Genomic DNA, 13,027 nt, shown 5'->3' on the forward strand with positions numbered 1-13,027 from the left:
AAGTTAAATTGAAACCTACTGAAAATGTAATTGATTGATTATAGGTAGTTAAAATATGTCAACAGCATACACTAAAGTAGATAAACATAGTTAGCATTCCTGCTGTGTTTTTCTGTGCAAAATACATCATGTTGTAGTGCTTGTAAATATTCCAATTGTTCAGTTTTTGGATGTTCATAGTATTATGTCTATAACTATTAAGCAGAAAAAAAGAATTGTTGGATTACAAAATTTAACTGTAAACGGTGGTTGTAAAATGTTTATTCAAAATGAGTTTCTGTAAGCTCGTAAAGTGAAGATTGAATATCATATTCCATGAGGATAAGATCTCTTTTGATTGAATTTGGAAGTTTCGTTTTTTTAAAGTGAAATGTAAGGTGCTTCTGCTGTTGTAGGATGTTTGTCATTCTTCAGGTTTAATTCTTCAGGAAAATCTCAAACTGTATTGTGTGACATTGTTTCTAATAAAAGCTTTCACCATATTATTCTATTTTATTGAGTGTAGTTATTCTCTTTTTGACACACTATCATAACAAAGGTGTAAGTAAATTAAATACTATTAGTTGATGTGTTTGGACATAGAAAACTTCCTGGATCTAACTTGGTTATTCAGATTGCTCAGTAGATAATTGACTTTCATTAAAATGATAATAGTATAATGTAGGTACCATCAGTTCAATTGTAAACAGTTAGGGATAGCATGTTTTAAGTACAAGCAGTTGAATTGTTTGTAGTTTGGAATGACATTCTCTGAGTGTCATCAGTTGGAGGAAGCCTATATATATGCTCATTTTAGTTTACCACTCTAGAAAGAATTACTCTGCTTCACCCTACTGTATCGAGAAAGAATAAATCAGTGATACGTTTGTGCAGGTGTTCTGTTTGAAGTGAATTTTTCTTGTTTTTGACTTGTATAGGTTGCAGAAGCTAAAAAGTATTTCTCAGAAAATGAAACTAGACAACTCTGGTAAAGACAGTTGTACTTTGTTGTATAAATAATTTGTTTTTATTCATTCACTTAGCTTTACTTTCACTCCTTTGCTAACTGTTTGTTCATTTTGAAATCTGCTTACAGTTTTTTCAGTTATTTCCTTGCTCAAAGTTAGTAAACCTGAATATTGTAAACTTTCCTGTGAACTTTATTACAAAACTTTTCACATTTTAACTTGTCTGAATTAGTTACATTTCCAAATATGGAACTATAAGTTACCACAGATGCTTTTGAGGTAGTTATTGAAACGGGGGAACAAGGAATTTAAATTGTTTGTAGATTTAGTTAGGTTTATGTACATACTTTGTAGTTAGTATCATGTGATAGTTTTAAAAAGCTTAGACATTGTACTTTGTAGTTTAGTAAATGTAGAAGATTTCCTTTTGTATGGGAAATCTCTGTTTTCAGTTTATTTTTGGTATCTGAATATCTACCCACATGTTTAATGTACATGGAGGAGCTGGTCCCAAGACTCCTTCCAATTATCATCTAGTTCCTTTCACTAGCTGTCTCTGTTAAGGTCTTGGAGAGGATGGAATGTTTGTCTTGTTTGGTTTCTTGAATCATACAACCTCCTCTTGTATACCCAGTGTGGGCCCCATTGACAGCCATACACCACAGACCATCTGAGTTGACTTAACATCAATTAGAGAAACCTTTGTCAGGAGAAAACATCATATCCATGTTCTTGGACCATGAGAAGGTTTATAACACTACTTGGATGTATATTTTGAGGGACCCACATTTGTATGGGTGATATGGCCATTAGCTGTGTTCAGCTCTTTCTCATTCTTTTCCACAGGAATGTGGAGTCTCTCAGGGCTGTGTTTTCAGTGTTACACATTTTAACATCAAGGTTAGTGCTCTCACTACACAACTTCTTTGTACTGTTGTATAAAACCCCAAAATCACCTGTATGCACTTTTGCCAACAGCAGGGTATACACCCTACCCTAAGCTCCATCTTGGTGATGATGTTCTTCCCATAATCTCTGAGGCAAAGTTCTTGAGGCTTATCTTTGAATATTCTCCTTGTCCTCTCTTCTACCTCTTGGGGAGTGGATCAATGTTCTACACTGAAAATCTATTTTGCCCTTATTTGGTCTAAACTAAACTATTCTCCTCTGATCTCTTGTTTTGCCAGGACCTTGGCCTTGAAGATACAGGACCCCATTCACCATCTAGAACTTCAGCACTTCACAGGAGATTTCTGCACATTCCAGTCCAGAATTTTGCACACTGAGTCCCTTGAACTGAAATATTCTTTTTAATTGTGGATCCTTCAACTAAGAACTTAAAATAGTGAAAAACAGTCCATAGATAAATGACAACATCTTGAAGATTCTGAGCAGCAAATCTTCAACATCTGTAACACCTGTACCTCATTTTCTTATGCTACATTCTCTTTCAGACAAACCTTTAGGGCAGAAGGGACTAGAGGGACTTGCCGACTCTCCAAAGTCAGTAAAGAAGTTTCGATCTTGTGACATATTGGTGGAAACATCCACATCTCAACATAGTGAATTCTTCTTGCATCCAAAGGCAATTGGGGATATACCTATTGAGGTTACGCCTCATGCTACTTTGAATTCGTTACGAGAAATTATAGTTAAGAGGGATTTGAAGAAAATCCCAGAGTCGGAGATTCTCACTGGTTTCTCCACTCAAGGAGTTTTTGCAGTGAGGCGTATATCCACTTGCAAAGATGGAATTACGGTGCTGACCAGTATCCTTGGTTTGACATTTACATCACCAAGTCCACCTACCACCATCAAGGCAGGTTATCTTAATTGCTGGCTATAGCTGTACATTCCAAACACTTTCTGATGTTTCCAGTGTCAGAGGTTCAGTCACTCAAAGACGTCATGTCGTGGTTCCCTGATGTGTGCTTGTTGTGATGGCAAGGACCACAATGCCTATGAGTGTGACATGGACCCACATTGTGTCAACTGCAATGGTTCTCGCCCTTCCTACTTTCGTTCTTGCCCTAAATGGTTGGAGGAAAAATAGGTGCAGCGTTAGAAAACATCTCATAACATTACTTACCCTGAGGTTTGAAAGTTACTGTCCACCACTTCATTTTGGACGTATGCTGCTGCACTTCGTTCCACTACTACAGTGAGAATGCAGACACATGTCTCTGCACCTCCAAAAGAATTGTTCTCTAACCAAATGAGGTCTTTTGACCTCTGTAGTTAAAGTTGATGGATCAACTTCAACACCCATCTCTGTCCCTAACATATATTCTAGCAAACCGTAAGATCCATTTCTTTTGATTCTGGGTACATGCATCTTCTCCCACCCCTAGATGCAAAACGATCATTCGTTCACACCCTCAGTCACTAGAATCCTCTTCCAACAGTAAAGACCTGCCCAATCGACCCACGGCAGGAACCATGGAGGTCGAGACACCTTCTTTGAATAAAGATAATAAAGAAAAAAGACATGGATATAAACAAAAAGGCTTTCCACCCAATTTTCCTACACATAAATAAAAATGGCCACCTTGGTACAATGGTACTGTCAAGGTTTACGTTCTAATCTGGGTGACATCAAAACTCTATTTCCTGCCATCCTGTGTGTCTTTCCTTACAGGAAACATTTCTGAAACCTGCCAATACAGTTACCTTTTGGCAGTTTTCTTTGTGCAGAAATGACAAGATGTGTGATGGATGAGTGCTTGGAGGGGTGGTACTGCTGGTTGATCAGCATGTGTCCACCCTGTCTTTGCCATTCAACACACCCTTGGAGCCTGTTGGCATCTGTGTTTCCTTGGGCCTTGCCATCACTCTTTGTTTTTCAACTGGACTCCTAAAGAGACCTAGGATCAACCAGAGCTTGATGCTCTCATTGAACAGTTGCTGTCTCCCTTTTTAATCCTGGGGACTTTAATTAACATCATCCACTCTGGTGAAGTGCTGATGCACATGCTCTCTGGTCACAACCTTTCTCTTTTCTCTTCTACTTATTTTCATGCACCTAGTCTGTCCTCTACTGCTATTGATCTCTCAGTTTGCTCCCCTTTACTATTCTCCCACTTTTCATGGAGGGTTGACAATTATCCATGAGGCAGTGATTATTTTCCTATAATTTTAAGAGAGACTGTCCATGGTTGATGCCACTCGACCCACCTGCCTTGGTGGAAGCTGGGTCAAGCAAACTGGATCTCTTTCACTGCTCTTGCAGAACTTGATCCTGCCATCGTCTGTGAGCCATCAGTAAACAGGCAGTTGCTCAGTGTATTTCTAAAACCTCAACCCATTTTTCATGATATCCTCGTCCGTGGTGGAATTCTGCCTGCCACATTGCACAGAAGGCTCAAAAACGGGCCTGGGATACTTTTTGTAGGTATCTTATGCTCTGGAACTGCATTGCTTCGCAGCAGGCCCATGCACATGCTCGGCAGGTGAGACATCAAAGCCAGACGGAATCTTGGATTAAATTCACAACCAGCATTCTTTCTACCACCAGTTCCACCAAAGTCATGTGGGACAAGATTCGAAAAGTCAGTGGACAATATAATTCTGTCCCCCTCTTGATCTTGCTCTCTGATGGCCAGGAAGTTACTGATACCTGGAGCATCCCTGATACTCTAGGTGAAAGTTTTTGCCAGGTATCTAGCACTTCTTCTTCCTCCACCTTCTCAGCTATCAAGACTTGGGCAGAGCAGTCACATCTTTCCTTACGAGCTTATTGTCTCTAACTATAATAATCCATGGCTCCACTATGGACCATCTGATTTGACTTGAAATGTTAATCAGAGAAGACTTATGATACAACATGGAGGTATAGCATTTTGCAAGATCTTTATATATATATGGGTTACATGGCCATTTACCCATTTTTATTATAAATTTTTCAATGGAAAAGAGATTCCAAGTTCATGTGGGTTCCACACTTTCCCATTCCTTTCTCTAGAAACTTGGAGTTCCTCATGACTGTCTTTTGAGTGTAACATTTTTCAGTATAAAGATTAATGCCATCACTGAACAACTCCCTCTTACTGTTGCAAACAGGCTCTATGTCGACGACTCACATCTCGTCAGTCATCAAACATGAGGTATATTGAGGAGCAGCTACAGACTGCCCACTGAAGTGGGCCACAGCAAACAGCTTTAATGTCTCTCTCTCTCTAAAACTGTTTGCATGAACTTTTGCCACCAACGGGGTATTCACCCTGATCCTGAACTCCGTATTAGTGAAGTTGTGCTGCTTGTGGTCCCTGATACAAAGTTCTTGGGGCTTATCATTGACCATAAGCTGACATTTATACCACACATCAAACAGCTAAGGGTTAAATGTACAAGAGCACTGAACATCCTCAGTGTCATCTCTTCCACCACTTGGGGAGTAGATTGTTGTTCTATGCTAAAGATATATCATGCTCTTATTCGATCGAAATTTGACTATATATCACTGGTCTGTGGTTCTGCCAGAATCTCAGCCTTAAAGATGCTGGACCCTATTCATCATCAAGGACTTCAGCTCTGCACTGGGGCTTTCTGTACTTTCCCACTTCAGAGCTTATACATAGACTCATGAACCTTCTTTGCACCTCCACCATTTGCAACTGTCTTTATTGTATGCTTCAAAACTTCATTCCTTACCAAAGCATCCCACCTGGGGTTGTGTTTTCCTTCCTCAATGGGCCATACTTTTTCAGAACAGATGATCTGTCATTGGTCCTTTGGACCTTTGTATTCAGGTGCAGTTGGATGAATTGGGCCTCTCCTTGGATAATATTGTATCCACTGGTTAGTCCATCCCACCATGGCTTCTTACAGTTCCCAAATGTGACCTGTCCTTAAGTCATCTGAGAAAAGCAGATATTCCCAATTGGAAGTACCGTCCTTTATTTTCTGAACATTTTATGAACCATCCTTCCATTTCTATTTATAAAAATGGTTCAAAATCAGGTGACTGTGTGGGCTCTGCCATAGTTTGTTGTGGTTTGGTGGTTGTGCACAGAATACCATCTACAGCTTCTGTGTTCACTGCTGAACTATATCCCATTTCTCTTGCTCTGAATCACATAAAGCTAAGCAGCACTCAAACTGCACTATTTATACTGACTTGCTTAGTTCTCTACTGGCCCTGGAATCGCTTCATGTTAGTTCACACCCTGTTTATGCTGATATTCAAAACTGACTGGCCCATTTTTCTTTAACATCATCTTCTATCCAGTTTTTCTGAATATCATGCCACATTGGTATTTGCGGGAATGAGCTTGCCAACACAGCAGCTAAATCTATCTGCTCTGACACTATCACCACTGTGCCTGTTCCATACATGGACTATGGTCCTGTATTCAAGACATGGCTCCTTGCCAGTTGGCAGTCAACTTGGAGTGAACAACGTGAAAACAAGCTTTTCCAAATAAAACCCTCAATTGGACTTTGGCAGTTTTGCTTCTGTAAGGATTGGAAAGAGGAAGTTGTTCTAACTAGACTACACATTAGTCATAGTTTTTTTAACTCATCATATTCTTTTATCTGGGACTGATGCACCAATGTGTTGTCTTTGTAATACTCAGGTCACAATAAGTCACATTTTACTGTCTTGCCATCGTCATGACTCAACAATGGCACCATTTTAAACATGTTCTATCCCAAGGTTTATCCATAACGTTAGACAGTGTTATTTGTGATGGTGATACTGTCCACCTTGGAAATGTTTTTCGTTTCTTAAAGGCCATTAATCTTTTTAATGCTGTTTAAGTTTTTTAATTTATACATTAAACAATTTTTAATGTGATTCCCTTTTAAGAATCAAACTCCATCTAGTTCAATTTGAAATTAGAAAATGGCTGTAACGTCAAATAACCAGGACTGGAATGTCCAACATCAGGTGACTAATGCTGCCATTTGAACTACCTGTTACTCATCCTGGCAAGCTATACTTAAAATTTTGCTCTAAGTCTTTTTAAACTTTTATTACTTTCTGAAAATGGCCATAACGTCAAATAATTCAACCAGGACTGGAAAGGTGACTGATTGTGGTTTTTGAACTACTTGTTAGTCTTCCTGGTGAGTTATAATAATTACAGTTATGTTGCAGAAAGTTCTTAACAGTTTGTATTACTGTATTTTTTCTCTTACTGCTCTAGACTAGATGTAAACATTGGTTTTAATGCTATTTGTTTTTAAAACTTTGTTTTGTTTTACCTTAATTTCCTGTTATGAATTTTACTAAATTTACTTTAATTTTACCTTTTTTACCAGATATTTGGCACAGATAGCTTATCTGGTATGTGCCATTTAAATGCCAAATCAACCAAACAATTTATACCGAATCTCTCAGCTCTTTGTTGGCCCTGGAATTGCTTCACATTATCTCCTGCTCTGTTTTTATTGATATTCAAAATATTTTACTCAGTTTTCTCTATCTTCTGTTTCTATCCAATTTTCTGGATATCTGGCTATGTAGGTATTTGCTGAGACAAGCTTGCTGACACTGAAATTAAGTCCATCTGTTCTAGTGCTGTTATGGCTGTGCCTGTTCCATATACTAACCATGGTCTGGTATTCAAGGCTCATCTTTGTGCCATTTGGCAGTTGACTTGGACTGAGGAACATAATAACAAACTTTACCAGATGAAACCCTCTGTTACTCTTTGGCTGTCTGGTTTCTATGAGGACCAGAAGGAGAAAGTTGTCCTGGCTACATATTGGTCACAATTTAACCCATTGTGTTTTTTAATCTGGGACTGATTAACCAATGTGTTGGCTTTATGATACTCATGCCGCAATAGCTGACATTTTACTGTTGTATCATCATTACAACTCTGAGGAGTAACAACACCGTTTTAGATGTCTTTTCCATGGTTTACCCCTGGATGTTGGACAGTGTAATTGGCAATGGTGACACTGTTCAGCTTTTTGCATTTCTACATTTTTATGGGCCATTGACCTTTTTAATTCTATTTAAGTTTTTCACCTGCTTTTAGAAGATTATTTGGTTGTTAACTTGATTTATTTTATCTTGTATAATATTTTACTTTTCTATTTTTACAACTTGTTTGGTGCAGATGGTTTCAGTGCCATGAACCACCAACAAACTAACCAACTGGTATAGGAAATCTACAACTTAATCTAATTTGTGTAGCAGTGTTTGGATTTATGTAACAGTTTCTTAATACAGTTTTCAAATTAATAAGATTCTGTATCAAAAAATTCCATAAATAGTTTTTGTTAAAAATATTAAATTTGGTTTTAAACAAATATTTGCCTTTTAGTTGAATTATTTCTCATGTAACTTTAAAACTTTTTCTTTAAATAGCTTAACTTCCTGTAATTAGAAAACACGTTAGCTAAAATTAAAACAGATTCAGTTGCTTTTACTTTCTTAATTCTTTTGGTTAAATGATTTGTTAAATGTAAATCTGTGACTATTTTTAACTGTCCAGGTAAATAGTCTACCTCCTCTTCACTGATTGTAACAGTAATCCTGCTAATGGTGTTCTTTTTAATTATAAAAACAAAATATTTTGTGAAATTTATCACCAGGAAATTTACTGAACTATTTTAATGCACAACCCTTTTCTGGAATCTGCAGTAAACATTTGAAGTTACTAGAGCGTTTTGCTTAATGGCATGTAACTTGCATTCCAGTGACTAAAGAGATAAAAATGGTTATAGGTGCATCTGGTTTCAGTGACCAGCATGCTGATGTTCCTCCATCCCTGAAACTTTCTCTGTTTTCTTGATGTCTTGATGAAATCTTTCCAGACATTTCAGGTTGAAAACAATTCCTATCATCATTTGTATTAACATCAGAATCTGATAAAACTGTATGAAAAGTCTCTAGTGGAGTTGTTAAAGGTACATCAGGTTTATGGGCATACGAGTATTATAATAGGTTGAAGATTTAGATGAGAAATTTCTTTATTTCAAGTATTGTAACCTTGTACATACATGAGCAGGTATAACAGTCATCTACGTGGTTTCTAGCTTCACACCAGACCATTGGAATTTGAAAGACTTTTTTTTAAGTCAACTTTTTGACACAAACTTTGTGCATTGCCCATGATTGATTTTGGTCTCCAGATTTTATTCTAAAGTAATATGCTTTCTTGACAAATTTTGTACTGTTCTTCCTATACTTCTTTACAAAAAATGTGCCATAAATATTGCAGAATGTGTTTTGGTCATTTATGCAACCTCTTGTTACGATAGTGACAAATAAATAATATTGAAAAGAAAAAATGTTAAAGTGCACATAGAAACAATTATCCTAAAGTGACACATCATGAAGCCTGTTAACCACTTGTATACTAGCACTGTTTCTTGTGGGTTCTAGAAGTATTGATAACTCTCCATTCAGATTAGCCGAGAGAAGTGTATAGGTATTGGTTGTCACCATTTTAAGTAAAACAAAATATATCACAATTTCAATGAAAACGATTGACTCGTAAAAGTACATATGTTCTGTGAAAACTATGTGATGGGGAAAAAAAGTAATATTCCTTTTGGATTCAACATCCAAGAATTACCTTGGACCACATAACAATTTCAAGACTAAAGCCATTGCAGGCCTGTGTAATTCATGAACATTGCATGCTGCAACATCCACCATCTTTAAGCAGCTGGAAAGTGGATGTCTAGTTTTAATAAGTATACAAGTCTGTTTGTGATACATTTTTAACTTTTTTTCCATATATCTTTGTGTGATATAAAGAATTCAGTGACCCTTCGGGCATTTGGAAAGTAATTATTCTGTGTTACAATTCTACATTATTATCTTCCACATTTACTCTAACAGCATATGCATACAAGTTCTCTGCATACAGGATTACCACCTATACTGGTATACATTTCTGCATGTGCAGCCTTAACACAAGATAAAAGGTGAAAAATCAGCACTGTTGCTTTGCAAATTTAGAGATAAGCTTGCCAGTGTAAAGTGGTGTTTCATAAAAGAACATTAAATTCAGAAATAGATTTGTTGAGGTGTCAGCCTTTTAAAAACTTCAGATTTGCTTTTGACACTTCCATTCTGGTGCTGCATTGTGACATGGTTAGGCTGCATCAGGACTTCAGGTGCTTTATATTTGTGTTTCAGCCATTGTGTGCTTGAACATAACTGAGTTATCTCTGCTCATAAAACTTTCCCTAATTCTTTCTGATCTCCAAGTTCATTATTTTGTTAAAGGCTCATTTAATATAGACAAAAAAGGGCTATCCCGATGTCTATCAGTTTATTTCTAACAGCAAACTCTAATCTGTAAAACCGAAACCTGTACATGGCTGTCAGTTGTACCATTTTTAAAGTTCTATATTGATCTTTTATGAAAGGTGTATGAAGTTAAGACAGTGAATAACACTGTCATGCATTTTCTCAGATAAACAGCAAGACTTCATGCTTAAAATTAGCACAGCACAGTCAGTGCACAAGCCAATCAGTTGTCTACAGGTTTTGAGTACTGTGTATAACCCTTCCATGGTTGTGTCCTTTAGTCTGTTTATAAAAGTGTTTGTTAGAGGTATGATTAGTTGCATATATGTTAGTGAACTTCAAGACTATTGTTTAAAAACTATACTACATAATACCTTGTTTATGATAAATTACATGTAAATATGTGTATAGATAATGCAAAATTAAAACAGTCATTTCACAGTAAGTTTGTTTCTTGCATTCATACATACTTCACAAACAGCAGAATCTTCCTTGTATTTGCATTACGACTTTTCCATCACAGGGTGAAAAAATTTGATTTTAGTTTTTTTAGTTCTTTTGCATAAATTCTTAATACTTCTATCTGCTGTTTCTTTTTCAAATCTACAAACTTTTCAAATGGCAGTTCTTATGTACGTAAGCTGGATCTGTCTGTTGAGAAACACATTGTTTGTTCTGTTGCTCCTCTGTATGCCATACAAGGTCTAATGGTGGTGGTTTGAAAGTATCTTCAACAGACTGTGGTCTGCTTTCTAACTTGTGTTTGAATATGACATTCAGATTTAGGGTGTTTTACACCACCACCCTTTTTTAAAGCTGCTCCTTGTATTCTGCTAATGAAAAAATAATTGAACATCCTCATCCCATGTATTCAATTCTCATATTTTGAATAAAGATCGCTATATACATTCAACTTTCTTACCGGTAATCCTACCGTATTGTTCATATCTGTGTTCCACTGAAATCTGATATCCAGTTTCTACAGTTAAAATGCTGTAACAGTTTACACCATATGACATTGTTTTCACTACAAAATTAAAACTATCAATTTAAAATTTTGTTGTGTGATTGGCAGAAAATGATTATACTTGTGATAAATTACAACATACATCAATCAAAATTTGTTCTCCAACTACAAACTAATATTACTGGATAAATTAAGTAACTGACAACTTTCTTTCAGTGAGATGTAGTGTATTTGTCTAAACAGTACTTGTTTTACGTGCGTTTAAGAGCAGAAAAAATAAAATAATTGAATTGCTATTTTTTTAAGGAAACAGTACATAAATATCTTCACACTTGTACAACATTCTATCTAATGTCATCAATACAATACTGTCTATTTTCATCCCTGTGAGTATTATATTATTCTTTTAAATAAGTTTGACGTGAAGTGGTTTGTATCATGATTTTAAATAATTTGTTGTATACTTTGTAGTATATTGTGATTGGTTTAATGTTTTGATATTATAGTTAGGGTCTGGTAATTATTTTAACATTACGTACTTTGTAGTTGGTACCATATGATGTTTAAGAAAACTTTGGTTATCCAGCATTGGTGACTTTATGCTGGAACTAAATGTACTTTTGGTATTAGTTTAAAATTTAAAATGAATCCATTTTAACAGTCTTTAAGACAACATTTTAAACAGTTATATTCACAATATAAAGCTGTGGCATCTGATATATTACATCATCAAGAGCTTTACAGCAATAGATAACATTTTCAAAAGAAGGTTTAGATGAAAGTGTTTTCTAATGATCATCAGAATACCACAGTTGAACAAGTAGTAATGAATGATGTGGAAGGAGCTCAGAGTAATGCTACCACTGTGGTGTACAATCTAACAGAAGAAGAGATGGACCAATACAAGAGAATAATGGAAAAGAAGCAAAAAGGAGAAAAGGGTGAGTCTATAGTTGTTTTGCAGGTAATAACTCTCAACGTTAGCACTAATTATTGAGTAGCTTCTTAGTATCCTAAATTTCAAAGCTTGTGAATTTAAAAGCTAAATATGATTTATAGATGATTGAAAAGTTAGTCCATTTATGAACTTTCAGATTTACAATTATACTTATAAAGTTTGTCATGCTGTGGTAAATATGAATTATTTTTAATATTTTAACAATTTTTTAAAAAGTAAATACAAGTTTTCAGATGTTAATTAAAAGTTTCAGGATTTCTATAGAAGCTTATTGTTTTTTATGTGATATAGTTTAATTATGAAAAGCTTGCACCAAAATGCCATTTATTTTACCTTAAACTTTTCTTTTAAACTTGAATTTCATAATGTTCCAAAAGGGTATTAAGTGGGTATTTTTGGTAAAATTTTTAACACTGATCTTCTTACTTGAAAGAATTGACATGCTGTCATTTTCTTTGTAACATCTTTGTAACAGAGATGATATTGAAAGCTTTTTCAGTATCTGTAAAATAATGTAAGATGATGCACATTTGTGAATGTAGAAGACCATAAGAAGCACATTAAGTTCCTGTTTGTAGATAAAAATACTTCACCACATACATCTGGAAAACTAATTTCTGTTTTTGTGCCTCTTTCTTCTCAGTGAGTGAAGTTCCAGAGAAACTGAAGCCAATTATTTTAGCACTCGAGTCAGGACAAGTATCCTCTGTGACTGAGGTAGTTACTACTCCTGATTCAAGATCATCAGCTTATTCTGCAAGTTCTCCAATATCAGATGATGATGGTGAGTCTGAAGTATCATCTTTATGGCCTTCTTTAGGTGTAGTCTGCAATCTAGCATCTCAATTACATGAAAATAATAGCATTTTGGTATCTATTTATAAAATGAGTCAAGTTGTCTGAATAGCAAATATTATCTACTAAGGATCTGATTGGCT

The 13,027-nt window shown here is 35.7% G+C and overlaps 1 protein-coding gene across 13 annotated transcripts in view; it reads left to right on the top strand.

Moving 5' to 3' along the window:
* Window positions 1-13,027, top strand: part of LOC143223693 (protein hu-li tai shao-like) — a 71,953-nt gene that overhangs the window by 49,256 nt on the left and 9,670 nt on the right. For all 13 annotated transcript variants that reach the window (XM_076452012.1, XM_076452009.1, XM_076452006.1 and 10 more), the window contains exons 11-12: window positions 11,934-12,072; window positions 12,733-12,873. In XM_076452012.1, the coding sequence (XP_076308127.1) occupies window positions 11,934-12,072; window positions 12,733-12,873 (280 nt within the window). The remainder of the gene's footprint in view (window positions 1-11,933; window positions 12,073-12,732; window positions 12,874-13,027) is intronic.

The sequence above is a fragment of the Tachypleus tridentatus genome, chromosome 8 (genome assembly GCF_004210375.1).
Source record: "Tachypleus tridentatus isolate NWPU-2018 chromosome 8, ASM421037v1, whole genome shotgun sequence".
NCBI lineage: Eukaryota > Metazoa > Arthropoda > Merostomata > Xiphosura > Limulidae > Tachypleus > Tachypleus tridentatus.